Genomic DNA, 17,165 nt, shown 5'->3' with positions numbered 1-17,165 from the left:
AGCACCGCGCCCCGCACAAACGGACGCGGACACCGGAGCGTGCGGGACCCGCGCCGCCGTCGCCGCCTTTATTGCGTCAGAGCGGCGCCGCCAGGCGCTCGAGCTGCCGCGGGTTGGAGCCGCTCAGGAACCGCAGCTCCTCCTTCCCGTGCTCCGTGCGCGCTGCAAGACACGAGGAGCGCGGTGAGCGCGGCTCCGGGGAACCCCCCCCTCCCGCCCCGGTGTGCGGGGCCGTGGGGCGGCGCTCACCGTTCTCGTGCTGCAGCCACTTCCGGTCCAGGTAGTACCGGTAGCAGCTCTCGAACTCCCTGGGGCTGTAGTTGGGGACTGGGATGGGCACGAAGGGGTCCAGGGCGTCGAAGCCCTCCTGGGAAGCAAAGGTGGGGTTGGAGCAGGGAGCCGGCCCAGCCCCGCTCCAGCAGAGCCGGTTCGAGCAGCAGGAGAGGCCGGGCTCACCTTCCCCAGCAGCTCCTGGGGCAGATAGGCTGAGCTGGGCTTGAAGAGGGAGCCGGTCTGGCTGAGCGTGGTCACGATGGCACCTCCGGTCTGAAAGGCAGATTAGAAACCCTCTGAGCTGGGAGAGAGCTGGGGGCTTCCGCACTTAAAGGGAACCTGGAGCTTTGGACAAGGGATGCAGGGACAGGCCAAGGGGAATGGCTTGAACCTGCCCGAGGGGAGGCTGAGCTGAGCTCTTAGGCAGAAGCTCTTCCCTGTGAGGGTGCTGAGGCGCTGGCACAGGGTGCCCAGAGAAGCTGTGGCTGCCCCATCCCTGGCAGTGCTCAAGGCCAGGTTGGACACAGGGCTTGGAGCAAGCTGCTCCAGTGGAAAGGGTCCCTGCCTGTGGCAGGGGTTGGAGCTGGATGAGCTTTAAGGTCCCTTCAACCCAAACCAGGCTGGGATTAGCACAGTCCGATGTTCTTGGCATCTACCTTTACTTGCTAAGGAGATCACCCCCAAAGGTAGAGAAGAACTCACCCAGTCATTCCTCATCATCTTCCTGAGGTTGTACACGAGCGTCAGCTCCTCTGGAGAGACCTGGTGAGCAGTGTCTGGGTCACTTGCTGTTGCCAGGAGTTTGAGACCTCAATTCCCCTCCCCTGCTTCACATCCCACTGGAAGGGGATCAGCTGCAGCCTTCAGGAGCACTCAGCCTTAGTGATGGGACCCGGGGAAGTGCCCAGCCCTCCCCTGCTGTAACAAGGTGTTCCTGCACTTGTCTTAGTGAGGAGCTGCCTGCAGTGAGGACTCTCAGGCACCAGCCTGTGCAGGTCCCTCCATGCCAGCAAAGCCAAACGGACCAGGGAATACCTGGCCAACCCCCTGCAGTGGGACTGCAGGAACAGCATCAGAGCAGAGCTCTTCTTACGGGGCTTTTGTCTTCCTTCTTTAAGGTCGTCCGTCCCCAGAGCGCGTTGACGCCGTCCACGGCCACGAGCAGCCTGAAGGAGCCCAGGTGACTTTGCTGCTTCAGCTCCTTCAGCACAACCCCGACAGCGTCGCTGGCGCTTCTCACACGAGCTAAACCCTGCCAGGAGGAGACGGCACAAAACGCAGGTGGGGTTATTGGTAACACAGAGCTCTGGTGGCTCTCTAAGGGGGAGGAAGATGAAACAGGAGTCAGTCTGCTCATTCCTTGCAAAGGAGCAATGTGGTCTGAGGGTCTGAGCATCAAAGAAGCGGTGCCTGCTCCACCCCTGGCAGTGTTCAAGGCATACGCAGTGTGTTCACACACACAACGATGGGGTCTTCCAGAGCAGGTGAGGCAAAGCCAGAAGCAGCTGCTATCAGCTGTTACTCCCTACCTGCTCCACCACTTCACCCAGCGGCCTGCCCTGCTCTGTGCTTTCTCTTTTGTCCCACACGTATCTTCTCTGTGTTTTTATCTGCAGTCAAAGAACTGTGGTTAGATTGGGAACCCTGTAGTGCAAAGGCAGCTTTGGCAAGAGACAGTCGTGGGAAGCTCTTAGCTCCCAAGCAAGTCAACCTGACAGGCTCTACAGACCTCTTTTAGGAAGCGCTCGTTGGTGGTTTTGAAGTTCTTGAGCCAGGAGGATGCTTGCAGAGGCTGATCAAGACGTTCTTTCTTGTAGGAAGACTGCAGCAGCTCCCTGCAGTTCTTCACCCAGAGATGAGCTGAAAGCCAAGTCAAACAGTTGCTTTCCTTTTAGTCAGAAGCATGCTATGAGTTAGGGGGTGTTTGTGGCTCTTATTCTGCTACAGAATAATCCAACCATCGTTAACAGAGGAGACTCTCCCTTGAGAGCACAAGAGGTTCCACAGACCCACACACAGTATGTCATCTTGTCATACTCACTACCAGTGCACAGAGGCTGATGAGAAGCATGTGAGAGCACGTGAAAGTGAGTGTCATTCTGTTCTACTTTATTTGGTGGGGTTTGTGCTTTAGAAGCCTTCTCCACCCTCCTCTTGCAGCAGCATCTCCCACATCCCATGCGGAGCTGATGTAGTAACACAACAGCATCGGTGTTCTTACCATCGGGGATGTGCAGCACCAGCCAGCCTTGCCTTGCGCAGTAGTGAATGACGTGGCACAGGGTCATGGTTTTCCCTGTTCCCTTCTCACCATCTCCAAAATGGACTGTCAAGGAAAGGCTCTGAGAAACCAGTTCAGTGTACCCCTGACTGGATCAGGTAGAAGGCAGTTCAAGGGTCATTGCATCCTGCTTCTCTTCAGCAGGACAACTTAGCCTCAGGAGTTCCTTCTTTCTACGCATCCCACCCCGGTACATCAGAGCTGGTGATGTGGGTAGAGTCACCCGCCCGTATTTAACTTGCCTTCTACTCTCAGGGCAGTGGTAAAAGATACAGATGACGTATCTGACAGCCGGGTGTGCCAAGTTGCAGCTCTTCAGGTAGCTGAACAGTTCCAGCGCTGGTTTCCGCACCATCACGCAGGCTTCGTTGAAGGTCTTAATCTGAGCAAAGGGAGAGAACGTGAACACGAAGCCAAGTGCTGGCTCCCTCCAGCTCTTCCTGGCATGGCCCCACCTCTGGGACTGTGCAGGGCCTCAATGTCCACTGCTGTCTGCAGTGACAGTAAGGAGCAGGAATGACTGCGTTCTTGCAGCACATCGCTCTCTTATCCCAACAGGAAACATCCCAGCTAACGCGATGGGTCTGGTTCTTCCCACCTCCCGCTCCGCTCCCCACAGAGCTGCTCCAAGGCAGGTACCTGCTGCTGGAAGCGGTAGGGCAGTCCATGTGGGAACACAGCTCTCACCTCCTCCAGGGGAATGCTGTAGTGACGCCCCTCGTGCTGCTCTCCGTGGTTGGCCTGGGAAGGGAAAACCCAAACCGGAACACTTGGGAGAGCCCAAGGTCTCTTCTCTGGGTCCAGGAGAACCAAACAGGGAGGGGACACTCAAAGCAAGAGCCAGAACTGCTACTGTATTGGAGCAGACGGGAACTGCAGTGCTAGGACACCAATGGCAGATGCTTAGGAAGAGTCTACAGAAAGGATCCTACCTGGCAATAAACAATAATGGGCTTCCTTCAGCTTATATATGAACCCTTGGTTTCCCAGGTTCCATTGTGGCTGAAATGGAACCAGACTCTAACAACTTCCTTGTTTGCTCTATTTTGCATGAGAATGATCCAGGAAGAGTTTTATTTCCTATTCAGAGAGGAAAAGCAGCAGTCATTATTTCTGCCAGCTTTACCAGCTCTGGGGGCTGAGCCACACTTCCCTTGTATTCCCTGCTAGCTTTGCTGTGGACCCAGGGCTTCATGTACTGAGGCCAGAACAGAGGAGATGGTTCTGCTCTGGGCTTGCTCGCTCACCTCTGCCCGATGAGCCCTCAGTTCTCAAGGCCAGGATTCTTGCTACGTTCCCTTCCTCAGATGAGATTTTCAGCCTGCAGCACGCCTGTTCTCTTATCATCTGCCCCCTGCACTCTGAAGAGCCCATGCTAACAGCACCTCCATTCCATGCCTTACTGCAGACAGGTACTCCCAGGACAGGTCACTGCGTCCTGGACTCTGTGTTCACCTTGGTGCAGCTGCAGCAGAGGTACCCACAGCTTTGCCAGACTATTTATGGTAAGAAACCATTTGGTAACTTCAGCAACTGCTCTCTGAGGTGTTCAAGTGGCCAATGTGGTGTTTACGGGTCAGTACATCTTAGCAACAGGAAGAAAACGTTAAAAACCTGCTGGGCAATAGCTCCTCTGCTGTGAGGTGTTGCTTGGATGCAGGCTGGAGAGGGGACCTGTTACTGGAGACTTCGGTTCTCTTCCGGGCAGAGCTGTATTCCAAACTCTGGGCTGGATTCCCTGCAGCTTCCCTGCAAGTGTTGGACACAGACTAACAGCTCGTGTGCTTCTGCCTGGCAGTGTTATCCAGGGACCTGAGCAGAAGAGCAATACTCCAGAGACCATTTGCCTTCTGCTTCATCACTGACTTGCTGCATAACCTTGGCAAATTCCTTCACTCTTCAGCTCCTACCTCTGTAAAGTGGGTCAGTACCTTTATCCTCACGTTCAGGCACTTCTGCTAATGGGAAGGTGTATAAAAGCCAAGTCTTAGTTTTTATTTGGTCATCTTGACCCATTTTTAGTGGGGCTTTACACACAAGCACGGGTGCTGCTGCAGGGAGCAGCAGAGCCCCTCTGCTGCAGTATGTGATGTGTGACACAGCAAGTCCAAGGAACACTGACCTGAGAAATGAATAAGCAATGGTGGCTGTCGCCAAACATCAGGCACATGAAACCAGAATGCCAAAGCCAGTTGCCTGGCAACCTAAACGGTAGGCACAGGACAGTGGGGACAATCCTTGCCATCTGGACTCTTCTGTGCAATCTATAGAGACACTCGCATCACGTGAGTGAGATCATCTGCATGCTGCTGTTTCCATAGAGACCCCAGAGGAATCAGTATTGAAAGACTCCAATTACAGAGGCAGCAGCAAAGCACCTCAAAGGCTTATTCCATTCATTTATTCCACTTCATTTTGTGCTTGAGACAGAGAGTGTGAGGCTGGAATTATGATGCTGGAGAGCTGAGCTGTGCTGAGGTCATCTGGGGTGTGCTTTTACCCCCCTTCATAGTCAATTTGGGGAGGTTAGTCAGGGAAGAATAACCCTGGAGTTGGAATTAATGGTGCCTGATGACAAGCTAAGCCACATCTGAGCTTCTACAATTCACAGCCTATCTCCTCTGTGCAACTGTAGACAAGGAATCAATGCTTGTTCCCAGGAGCTTTCAGGCAGAGGACCAGCCCTGTGGTGTTTAAACCCAGGCAGGTACAGTGCACAGCCAGGGCCTGTTTGCATCAGGCCAAGGATGCTCCAGATGCCTGGTATTAAACCCATGTAGTCCCAGACAGGTGCAGTGCACAGCCAGGGCCTGTTTGCATCGGGGCAAGGATGCTCCAGATGCCTGGTGTTAAACCCATGTAGTCCCTTCTCTTCACTGTAAGCACACAGGCCCGGTGAGCACCCCTGGCTGCAGCATGTCCCAGGCTCTTGCTGTCTGGCAGTGATGCCCATGGCAGTTACTCACCGGGTTGTTCTCACTGGTGTAGAAAACTGCTCTGGGTGCCTGTGCTGGGGCTTGGGCGTCCTGGCTGACAGCAGCACTTAAGCAGTCCTTGGCTGCCACGTGGAGGGCACAGCCATGGTCCAGCTGAGGGAAGGAAAAGGCAGAGAGACAACAAACTTTGAGCAGGCAAAGGAAGCCGAGTGGAGGTTTGGTTTGGACACTCACTGCGTGCACATGAGGATGGCTATGAGGGTAGCACGCAGTACGTAACAGTTCTGTGCAGTGAGGATAAAACCTCATCAGTAGGATGTAAATCCACCATGAAGAAGCACATGGTGTAGAGCCACATCACATTGAGAGGCTGCCTCTAAACCACTGCCATTCACTTCAGTTGGATACCGTGTAAGTTATCTAGAGAGCCAAGCCCTGTTCCTGGAAGAGTCCTCTAGCACCTTCAAGACTGCTTAAGAGCACAAGTACAGCCATTAGGATCTTATTGCTGGGGTATTCTCCCAGTGCTTCTGCCTATCCTGATGAACAGTACCTTGACAATTCCAGCTGTCTGGTAACCCAGAAGCATGCCAGTGGTTGAGATTAGCGCAGTGCTACCCTGTTTAGTATCTGTAAGGACGTTCCCTACACTGGTTTTCCTGTGTCTCTGCATCCAGACTCTTTCATTAGAACACAGACATGGCTGAGAAAGGGACAGCTAAGCTGATCAGTTCTTTTCTCCATAGAGAGACCGCTGAAGGGTGCCTGCAAAGCTTGGGCCAAACCAGGCAAGAAAGTGAGGAGGAGAAGGACAAGCGTTTTATGATGTTGTGGTGAAACAGAAGCGTTTGTCAGGGACTGAAGCAGTGAATCCTCCAGGCAGAGGCTGGGACCAAAGCAAAACTGGAAGTCACCCTTCCCATTACTGACTGGAACAGTTGCAGGCTCCAGCTGTAAACAGAGCAAGGGGTTTCCTATTTTGTCTGTCTGCAGAGATGAGAGGAGCCATAAAGTAAAGTTTAGAGACAGGAGCAGCTGGTTCAGTTCTCCGGGGCGTGATGCAATTCTGCTGTCATCCCGCTTTTCCTCAGGGGGTCATTGGAAAGCCACAAGAAGAAAGTGTAATGTTGGATTACCCCACATCCCAAACACACAATGGGCTCCTGCAACAGCATTTCCACGCTCCCTCTCCTTTTAGGGAGGCAATTCAACTGGTTTGGACTCGGCACTAGATACCTCTCTAACTGCAGGGTAAATACAGAACATCACTAAACATGCAGTTTTGTCACCACCTATTTGTCTTGTTCCCACAGTGGTCTTCTCCTCAAGTGCAAACCATCAGTTTAGGGTGGTCCTATCTGGCTGCATTCAGTTCAGATCCAAAGAAGTGTCTTCATTTACAGGCTAGAGCAAGGCACCAGGATGATAATGCAATACATGGATAACTAGAGCATGCAGCTCTTGTCTCCTGCTCACCTAGAAAGGGTCAGCCCCAAGTTATTCCCAACCTGGCACCATGGTCCCTCTCATTGCCTTTGAACATCCCACATTCCCTCCTTCTCAAGTGAACCTCTGGAGGCTGTGAGCTTTGCTCACTTCAAGGCAAGCTCACTGCTCTGGGGACATCCTTTCTTAGGAGTCCCATGCAAATCCTGACCTGGGGAGCAGCAGATGAGAATCAAGCAAGGATTCACTTCTTGCTCTGTGTGTTCAGTCTGTGTGTGCCTAGAGAGGGACTTTGTCTTGAAGTCCAGCCCCCTGTTCTTGCAGCCAAGTACATGGAACTTCGATTTTTCTATCAACAGAACATATCCCATCTTCCTACATCCTTCTCCTGGGAGGATCCTGGTTTAGAGCATCACTTCTCTGAACCTTAGCGTGATCAGTCTTCCTCAGAACCACTGTGTAGCCTTGAGTGCTTTGGAACGTTCCCTTTGTGGAAAGCAGCTTGTGCTGGGCTGTAGAAGCAGTTTCTAAGCACCTGGGGACATGAAATCCTTTCCTAACTCTCTGAAGTGCTACAAAACCAACACAAGCTCCTACAATAGTGAATACAACGCTACTCATAGCGAGCTGGTTACTCACTCTGCTCATGCATTATCTGCTCCTGCTTTATAGCAGCAACGTGCCACTTGATCCCTCCTCCTGAACAAAAGGCAGTGGCTTATCCCTGGTCCCCTTGGCTTCGTGCAGAATGCCAGAGACACATCCATACACCTTTCTGGCTCAACGTGGAGCTGTGCAGTAAATCCTAATGTGTTGAGAAGGTTCTTGGGTTTTCACATCACCTTTTAATGCTGTTTTCCTAGTAGTGTAAAGTGGGGTTTATAGTAAGTTTGCATCTGCCACAGGACAGAGTAGTGTAACTCGGATCCCTGAAATGGCAGCAAACCATCACGTGGTACATGGAGACTAATCCCAAAGTCATGTGCCGTAAGGTGGAGCTGTTCTTACATGTTTCCACTTATCTTAGTCCCTAGAAAAGGCTGTTTATTTCATCAAGCTGCCATCATCAGTACTGTGCAGGCAGAGCTCATCTCTGGGAAGAAGCAGTAATACAGCATCCTCTTTAATGGCTGCATGTCAGGGTGTGCTAGTGAAAAAGCACTGGAAAGACAAGAGCAAACTGACTGAGATTCTCTCCCACTGTGAAGTCATCCCAGACCTGCACCATTAAAGTCATTGTGCTGTTTATAGTGTAAGGGAGCTTTCCTGCCAGCACAGTGCTGCTGCGTTGCTGTGGCAGAGCTGGTATTACTTACACCCACCTGATGCAAAATTATCTTCCCACCAGCAACAGCCTCTGTGCAAGGCTGGGGGATCTGTTCTGTGGAAAGGGCTTCTCCCTGTGTACTTCCCAGCAGTGCAGAGCACATCGATGCTCAGAGGTGGAATTCCAGCATTCTGGATGCTGCAGAATGCCAAACTTTAACCTCCTAACAAGCACCGTAAGCCAGCGCTCCTGCCTTGCTCCATGGCCTCTCTCCAGCCAACAGAGGGAAGTGTAGAAGGGCTGACCCCCACAAGCTGGCTCTCTTCCCTTTGCCTACAGTGGGAGCTTCCACTCGTGGGAGGCACCAAGACTTCAGATGCCAGAGGTGAGCAGCACCTCACTTCTGGCAGGTGTAAATGGTCATTTCCAGGTCACAGGCCAGCTGAAACCTGGGCAGCAGCAGCGCACCATTGCAGGGCTTACCTTTAGGGGATGGGAGAGAAGTCCCTTCAAACTCCTCAGCATCTTTTCTGCAGAGAAAAAGTGGACTTTTTAGGGGGATTTCTTATGGTTCATGGATCTTACACTGGGAAAGAATCATTCCTGCCCAGAGAGCTTCAAGTCTTGGCACACAGATCATATGGACAAGCTGTCAGAACCTGCAGCACTGCAATGGCTGCTGCTAAGCAGCATCATTTGCCTAATAAAAACCTGTTCCTTTCTTGTCTTGCCTTTTTTCAGAGATACATTAAAAAGCCCAGAATAAAACACCAAACCCAAACCTCACTTTAGAGGTCAAGATACTTCATTCAACTAGTACAGGCTAAATTCTTTTCCTGGGGAAGGGCATCAGTTTGAGTGCAGCTGTTACAAAGATGGAAAAGCAGCAGCTACACAGGGATTACTCTGAAGACTCTGGACTAACGCAGGGGCTGAAGATGCTTTGTATTCAGGTACAGTAACATCTCCTGCTTCCAAACCTAACCCCAGTCCAAGCCACTTGATGCAAAAAAGAAAGGCACAAAGGTCAGTAAATGGTTAAATCTGTCGTCCCGTTCAAGGCCTTCTTCCTCCCACTCCTGGAGGAGAAGATAAGGACAATACCTAGGCAAGATGCTTTAAGAATTCCTGGTTGCAGGAAGTTACCCCCATGCGTTCAAAGGCAGATCATTGCCTTGTAATCCCTTAGGGGGAATGGCTTGTAGTGGGGCTGGTGCTTAACTGCAGCGAGCCCAGGATGCTTGAACCCAGCCCAGGATGAGAAAACCCTGCCACAGGACGGGCGTTTCTCCTCTTGCAGACGCGTTACCTCCCTTCCTCCACAGGCACCGCGCACTCCAGAGCTGGAAACAAGCCCCCCTTTCTCTATTTCAAGGATAGGTGAAGCCATCGGCCCCGGGAGGCTTCTTTTAGCCTGTTCCTTTGCCATGCTCGTCCAGGAGGGGAAGGGGAAGCTGTGCTCTGCAGGAGAACACAGCCCCTTTGTTTCACAGCAGTTTAACAGTGAGGAAAGGATGGCAGAGCTGCTCCAACACAACTGAAGGTTTCTGTTTCTTTAGGGCACCGCTACCATTGGGACCACAGCGGTGGCAAGGTTCTTCTCCAGGGTTTGCCTGCCTCTGGGAGAGCAGGAGCCCCAGACTGGCTCCGGTTAAAGAGCCAGCCCCCTCAGCGCGCTGTTCCATGGCGGAAACCCCACTTGTGGCCCTTAGGAAGGGATTTAGGGATCCGCATGGAACTGATGCAAACAGCCCTGGGAGTCCTATTTGCGGCCCTCACCCACCACCTCCGCACACCTCCCTGCTGCTCGCCCTCTGCGCTCGCTCCCGGCTGCAGGAAGCCGACCCCAAGCGCCAGGAACACGGCAGCAGAGACGGGCACAGCTCGGAGCCGGTGCCCGCTGCCCTCCCCCGCTCCCCACCGACCGGATGCTCCCCTCGGCCCTGCCGCTGCCCGTTCCCCCTCCGCGGGGCCCGGCACTCACCGCAGGCCGCGGCGCCGCCACACGCGAGGGCCGCTACGGGAGCCGAGCAGGGCCAAGCCCCGCCCTGCGCTGCACGGCCCTCGGGGGCGGGGCTGAGGCGGAGGGGTGTGGCCGCGCCGGGGAGGGGGCGTGGCCGCGCGCGGGGCGGGCGGGGCGCCGGGGCGCTCGCTCGCGGTGGAGCAGGAGCCGCCGCCATTTTGGTTTCGCTGCCTCGGCTCGGAGCAGGGCCGAAGCGGCGGCCGGTCCGTGCGGGTCCCGCCCTGGCCCCGTCCGCGCGGGCGGCCGGGAACGATGCGGCGCGGAGCAGCCCGGGCTCGGCCCCGCTCGTGTTGTCGCTGACACGGTGAGGAGCGCGGCGAGCGAGCGGGGCGTCGGGCGGGGACGGGACCGCCTCAGGCCCGGGGCCCGGGGGGAGGGGAGCCCGGCCGGGGAGCCGCGCCGCGGGGGCCGCCCCGCATCGCTGTGGACGGGGCCCGGTAGCGGGGCAGCCCCAGGGGCGGGGGCTCCGGAGGGCGGCGGCGGCGGAGGGGGGAATCCCCGGTGGTGGCGGGAGTGCGTGGGGCCGGGCCGGGCCGGGGCGGCGGGGGGGGCGGAGGGAGGCTCGGCCGTGCCCGCGCCCGCGCCGGGAGTTGAAGCGGGGGGACCCCGGCGGGGCCGCTGCGGGAAGCGGGGCGGGGGATCCCTGACAGCCGGGCCCGCGCCGGGAGGGGGCGGGGGATCCCTGACAGCCGGGCCCGCGCCGGGGAGGGAGGCGGGGATCCCGGCGCGGCGCGGGGGGTCCCGGTGGCGGCGGGCAGGGCCCGGGCCCCGCGGGGGTGCCGCTGCCTGACAGCCGCGCTCGGGCGTTGTGTCGGGCCGCGGGGCAGGAGGTCACCTGACAGCTGGCCCGGTGCCGCGGCGGGCCCGGGGGTTCGCCGGGATCGGGGCTCTTCCGTAGCCCCAAAGTTGGGGTCCGTCCCTGTCCCCTCTGCACGGAGCCGGGGGTGCTGCTGCTGCTTGGGGGGTGTTGATGGGTCCGTGCCTTGGGGGTTTTGTGGCTGCGGTGCCCTCCGTCGTGCTGCTGAAACCTCGGTGTTACTGCGGGTTTCGGCTCTTTGGGTTGAATGAGGCGGTGATTTGGGATGAGATGGTTGTGCCTGATGCACCTGAGCCTGGCCCGCCTCTGGGCTCAGGGGCCAAGGTGCTGCTGTGTTAGATAGGCTCCTGACTGCCTAACTTCTGGGTTTCACCCTTGGTTTGTGGTTCCTTCGCCCTGTTAATTACGGAGCAGAGAACTGGAAAGGGCTCGGAATGTGGGAGCCCATCGGATGGCCTCAGGACACGCATTCGCTCTCATGGAAGTTGTGTGTTGTCAGGAGCCAGGCTTGAGGTAGTGGGTTCTTAACCGTGGCTTTCCAGGCTGGGTAGGAGAGATGTGGGGAGCAGGGATGGATGTGCACTAACACTCCGGGACCTGGCATTTAAATACGCTTCGTTTCCATTGTCAGACCCCTCGTTTGCGTGTCCTGGGGTTTGTTTTGCTTGTTTGCCATGCCCTGATACGGATTGCACCTGCAGAACAATGAGTGCCAAAGAACGCAGGGGCTTTGGTGCATCCCGAAGGTTGGGTTTCACATGGGCATCCTTGAGCACCTCCAGCCCATCCCTGGGCCTTCTGCCTCGGTGTGAATGGGGAAGTTCTAGCAGCTGGTTGAACATATGGGTAGAGATGGGCTCTAAAATCATCATCTGGCTGCACACTCGAGTTCTGAAGCGGCATTTGCACTTGAAAATGGAAAGCTTCAGTAGCTTTTCTAAGCTGTGTCAGAAGACTTTGGGTTTGTTCTTTTGAGGAGGTCTGCGTCTGGGTGTAAAGACAAATCTTGGTTCTGTTTGACAGTCCCAACTTCAGTTGCATTTGATTGGTGCAGTCAACAGCATCTAGAAAGCACTTAATGTTGAGTGATCATAAACCAGAGAATAGCTTGAGTCATGATTTACGGAAAGCAGCAGCTTGTCTTGGGTTGTTTTGGGATACAAAAAGCAGTTTACACCCTTGGTGCAAGGGATGGGCTTGGGGATGGCAACTGTAATGTTGTTGGCACAAGAGAAGAATGGAAGGAGCACGTACAGTTAGTGAGTTACAGCTGGTTTGCAATAGGTATTGTCAGGGGGGTTGTTGACTTTTCATTCAAGTCACTTGGTGCTGGCAAGAGGAGGACGTTTGCCACTGGGCATGTTTCATGTCCCAGCTTCCAAAAAGGAAAGCCAAGAGCCTGAGAGCTGACTTTTCCCCCCAGTGGGCACCTGTACGAGCAAGGCAGAGTGCACCTGAGAGCCAAAGGAGAGGGAAGGAGGATTCATAGTCTGTGAAAGCAGGATCTTGAAGGGGGTGCTCCCAGCCTCTGTGTCCAACCTGCCCTTGAGCACTGCCAGGGATGGGGCAGCCACAGCTTCTCTGTGCCAGCGCCTCAGCACCCTCACAGGGAAGAGCTTCTGCCTTAGATCCAACCTGAACTTCCCCTGCTTCAGTTTGAACCCATCACCCCTTGTCCTGGCACTACAGTGCCTCTGCAGCATCCTTGTAGCCCCCTTGGGACACTGGAACAGTGGATTACTGTGTCTCGTATCTGGTGCTAGGACTAACAGCCTAAGGCTGAACGACCCTTTGGTCTGATCAAATATGGGGTTTGTTACACAGTGTTGGGCAGTTTCATGTTGCTTTGCATGTGGGTAGTGAAACATCAAAATGATCACCAAGTCCAAAAGGAATCTTTTGCTTCCAGCCTTTTCAGTTAGGGTAGGACCCTAGGGCTTAAGATACCAGAGGAAAAATCACATCTGCTTCCAAAGTTTCCCTCCCACTGGAGCGTACTTGGAATGTCATCGTGCACCTCTTCCTACAGCCCTACAAGAAAGAAGACGAGGCCTGTGGGAAGCAATTATAGGAGGCCAAAGACTTCCTAGGAATGGTTTGGGATTTCAAACACTCAGCTGGATTTTTGGACGTCCCTTGGAGCTGAAGCTGAACAGAAGGAAAACAGCTTCCAGCTAGAAAATCCCTGATGTTTTTATCAACAGGAGTGAAGATCTGTAGTAAATTGGACAGAGGAAAACAAAATCTCATTTAATATTGCTAATGGGATGAGGAGAAGTGGATTGAGGAGCTGGCAGTGGGAGTCAGCCCTTGGTACAGAAATCTTAGCAGACGATGGACAAAAAGGGCTTTGGATGTGTCACCAGGGAAATAAGAATGAATAAAAGGTGTGAAACCTGTAAATGGCATTAGAAAACTCATTGATGAACAGCACTTAGTTCTAGGGTGCACGTTTCAAAGCGGATGTTAAACTGCTTCCTAGTTAATCTTATGGGGAAGACTGATCCCAGGAGGGATTTGAGACTTACAGAGCCTACTGCATGAGAGACTGGCAGTTGGCTCTGGTTTGCTTCTTGGGGTGATGGTTAGGGCATGTCTTGAGCATCATTTGTAAGGCCATGCAGAGGTTGATACAAGATGGTTCTTAGTCCAGGAGAATCAGCCTTGTGTAGCTGCCTCTGAACTGTGGCTGTCATCATTTGGCTGCATTTGCACATGGAGATTTTAAGGCAGGAGCTGCAAGAAGGACGGTAAAGATCCTGTAGGCAAAGTGTGAAGAGTAGCACAGAGAAAGCAGTGGTATTACTTAACTCGAAGGGGGAGGGATGACGAAAAGCACCCGTGCAATGGAATGCTGTCACTGGTGAAACAGAAGCACCGAGGAACAGGAACAAGTGAAGAGCCAAGGTACAGTTACACCTTGAGGAGAGCACCAGGAAGCTTGCACTTGGTCAGGTGGGGAAGAAGCCTCAAAGAGGTGAGATCTCATCACCTCGTGGTTAGGAAATGATTCCATTGTCAGGGTTTCTGTGAATCAGATTGGGGTAATTGCAGAGCCAGAGAGGAGATTACAGCGATGGAGGCAAAAGGATGCTGAGCTCCAGGATTAGCATTTTTGTTGCCTGTTTAGAGAGGAATTAATGGCAAAATAAAATGACCTGCTGCATGTTTATGAGAGGCATCAATTTGTGCCTTTGTTTCTAGGGTTGTTACTGATGCTGTTAGCACAGAACAACGCTTTAATGCAGTTCTTTAATTCTCACTGTGCACTTTGTCTTGGTCTTGAAGGTCGGTATAGAAAAGGAATTACTTCAAGTCTTGCTATTAAGTACATTTGGAGCTAAGTACAGCAGGGTAGATGGTGCCCTTTCAGTCTAATTTGGTCTCAGATTTGAAGCTGACTCAACTTTGTATGTCAGACCACAACTGAAGCGTGGTACCTGTTGTGGACCCCAGGCCCTGGGGAAGGAAGCAGTGGTGTGAGCGTGGATTTGCGCGCTCCATGGTGGCCTCTAGGATTCTCTCTTGCTCTTGAACTTGAATAATGAAACATCATGCATGAGTTTAGACTTATTTTACTGCTGGGCAGTTTGTGTGATTGCAGTGATGTGCTATTACAGCCTAATGGACTGAGCGTTGGGCTTGATGGGAAAGGAGAACACTGCACAAGTAGTTGGATTTGAAGCCCTGGCTCAAATGAACTGTTGCTTTAGTTAAGATGGAAATGTTCCCTCAGTATCTTATGATAAATAGGAAAGACCCATGTGTCTGCTGCTGGAAGTGTGGATTTCTCTGTTCCTATGCATCAGGAAGTGCAAACCTGCGTGTGCATGTGTTCGGTGGGGTTGTTTTGTGGGTTTCCTTCTGTTCTCCTCTCCTTCTTCCTGAACTGTGGGAAGTTCTTCACTAACGAGCAGCTTTTGTGGCATGTTTGCAACCCAGTGCATAACTTGGGTTAATCTCAACTTTTCTGGTGGCTTAGGTGATGGAAATGGGGTTGTTCCTGGGTTTTGGATGCTTTAGCATAGGTTTCATTAGCTACATCATTCCTTAGGTACAACTGTTGCAGTGTGTCCAGACTAAGAGTGGCAGAAGCAGGAGTAGCTAGGCTCTGGTTTTCAATAAAGAAAATACTTTGATGATCAATATAAAAAGCCTTAATCATTATTTGAAGTGTCCTGTGGATTAATTGGGAATTACATTACAATAATCACCTACTTTTGATTTTTCACCTATCATTTAAAAATGGCTTTACAATACATTGTGTTTGTATAGTAGATTATGGGCAGGTTGGTGTTTCCAGCTGTGTAACTGCTTGTCTGAAATAGGATTGTTTGCTTTGGGATTGGTTTTAATACTCATTTAATTCCTGCTAGAAAATGAAAGGTTAATGCTGTCTTTTCCTTCTACAGGGTAAAAGATGCTGACTGCCAGTAGTAGAACAGATCTTCTGTGGAACATATCTCTCTAAATCTTCCCTGCAGTTACCTGAAGGCATATTTTCCTGTGATGGACCCTCGGAATACTGCTATGTTAGGCTTGGGTTCTGATTCTGAAGGGTTTTCTGGGAAAAGCCCCTCTGTGGTTAATCTTGGCACATTGGTGGGGAAAGGAGAAGTGGAGCTGGAAAGTTGCACCAAGGAAGAAGACGACAGCAAGAAGAAGAACCGGGAGGGGACCAGTGCTGAGGATGGGAAGAACGAGGCTCTCACTGAGGCCCAGCAACAGTTTTCAGTGAAAGAAACAAACTTTTCCGAGGGGAACCTGAAGCTGAAGATTGGGCTCCAGGCAAAGCGAACAAAAAAGCCTCCCAAGAACCTGGAGAACTATGTGTGCCGGCCTGCTATAAAAACCAGCATCAAGCAACCAAGAAGGGCCCCCAAGAGTGGGAAGATGACAGATGAGAAGAATGATCACTGTCCTTCAAAACAAGTGAGTAGAATCATAGAATCATTTAGGTTGGGAAGGACCTTTGGGATCATCAGGTCCATCTGTTAACTTGGCACTCCCAAGTCCACCACTGAACCGTGTATCCCTTAGTCCCAGTAGAGTGTTTATGTAGTGTTTTGCAAGTCATAGTGAATTTAAACCCTGTTGAAAAGTTTCTAGCATCTCTGCACAACCATATTCTGCAAACTGTTTATCCATGTCAGCTCTGGTATGGAAGGTTCTGAAGTTGGAAACGGTTTGATTTCATTTCCATTGACAAGGAATAATGGCTTTGCCCTTTGGCACCTTGTCAGTGTTGGTTTTTTACAGTAGTAAAAGATAATTCCCATGTTAACTTGAAGTGAACATCATGGGTATGTTTCTGGAAAGTAACAGCTAATTTGTAATCCTTTGTACAGAAGAAATGGGGGGGGTGGATCTTATCTCTCTTTAAATGGGGCTGTGTATTTGTTCTGCTCATCTCTAGTACTTGGCTTTATGTTTTCTTACCTGTTGGAAGCACTGGTTTTGCTGTGGTTTAACTGAGGCTCTGTGATGAACACAGTGAGCAGCATATGCAAAGAAAATGTACTTCTCCAGATGTGTTAGAAAACAGCTCCATAATAAACTGCATGAAAATGGAGTGGCTTGAGAGGTGTGCCAGGTATTTTCCAGGTGCAGGGAGATAGCCCTGCCTTGAGGATGTCTTCTTTTTATGGTCTGCATGATGTAACAAGTAAGAGCAGCAATAACAGATAGGGAAAAGAGGATAAATGGCAAGAATTCAAAATGCAGTTGCAGAGATGCTGAATGTGAGAAGGGTTTTCTTACAGCCACTCTTTCTTCCTGTATACATGATTTGCCGACTAACCAAAGTCCTTTAAAATCCCTGGATGTGCTAATGCACTTCGGATGCTCTGCTCCCCTCTCAGACTGTACCAAAAGGGTTTTCAGGGTGTTTAACTCTGCCTGTTCCCTGCTGGCACTTTGGCTGAAATGACACTTTACAACATCCCGGTTTGGAGCACGTGTGATTAAAAAGTGGCTTTGTGGAAGCAAATGGTAAGCATGGTTTAAACCCATCAAAGCCATTGCATGTTTGGAATACAGTACCTGAGGGATTGTCTGTTCTTTTTCTTACTGCAGTGAAATGAATCAAGTTTTAGCACTGCAAATTGCTTCAGAAATTTGAA

The 17,165-nt window shown here is 52.2% G+C and overlaps 2 protein-coding genes across 6 annotated transcripts in view; one reads left to right on the top strand and one right to left on the bottom strand.

Annotated features, from left to right (window-relative positions):
• Positions 1 to 10: 10 nt before the first annotated feature.
• Positions 11 to 10,192, bottom strand: DAP3 (death associated protein 3). Of its 2 annotated transcripts, XM_061375202.1 has the most exons (13): positions 10,188 to 10,192; positions 8,687 to 8,733; positions 5,521 to 5,643; positions 3,194 to 3,295; positions 2,828 to 2,936; positions 2,495 to 2,587; positions 2,003 to 2,133; positions 1,803 to 1,883; positions 1,367 to 1,525; positions 976 to 1,035; positions 457 to 546; positions 250 to 367; positions 11 to 162 (listed from the first exon to the last, which is right to left on the bottom strand). In XM_061375202.1, exons 2-13 carry the CDS (start codon positions 8,726 to 8,728, stop codon positions 77 to 79), a joined length of 1,194 nt encoding a protein of 397 aa, XP_061231186.1. In that variant the 5' UTR covers positions 8,729 to 8,733; positions 10,188 to 10,192; the 3' UTR covers positions 11 to 76. The 2 variants fall into 2 exon arrangements, with proteins under 2 accessions (XP_061231186.1, XP_061231187.1); XM_061375203.1 differs by lacking the exon at positions 5,521 to 5,643.
• Positions 10,193 to 10,355: 163 nt separating this feature from the next.
• Positions 10,356 to 17,165, top strand: part of ASH1L (ASH1 like histone lysine methyltransferase) — a 36,962-nt gene continuing 30,152 nt past the window's right edge. Inside the window, exons 1-2 of one of the 4 annotated variants that reach the window (XM_061375157.1) lie at positions 10,356 to 10,530; positions 15,456 to 15,975. In XM_061375157.1, coding sequence (XP_061231141.1) covers positions 15,553 to 15,975 — 423 coding nt within the window. In that variant the 5' untranslated portion in view covers positions 10,356 to 10,530; positions 15,456 to 15,552. Of the gene's footprint in view, positions 10,531 to 15,455; positions 15,976 to 16,926; positions 17,035 to 17,165 lie in introns of those variants that run through there. The other 3 variants (XM_061375155.1, XM_061375158.1, XM_061375159.1) reach the window with 3 other exon arrangements.

The sequence above is a fragment of the Neopsephotus bourkii genome, unplaced genomic scaffold (genome assembly GCF_033783945.1).
Source record: "Neopsephotus bourkii isolate Nb327-2 ecotype Australia unplaced genomic scaffold, CSIRO-AGI_Nbou_v1 NB_1660, whole genome shotgun sequence".
NCBI lineage: Eukaryota > Metazoa > Chordata > Aves > Psittaciformes > Psittacidae > Neopsephotus > Neopsephotus bourkii.
This window is presented reverse-complemented; position numbering and strand designations above follow the sequence as displayed.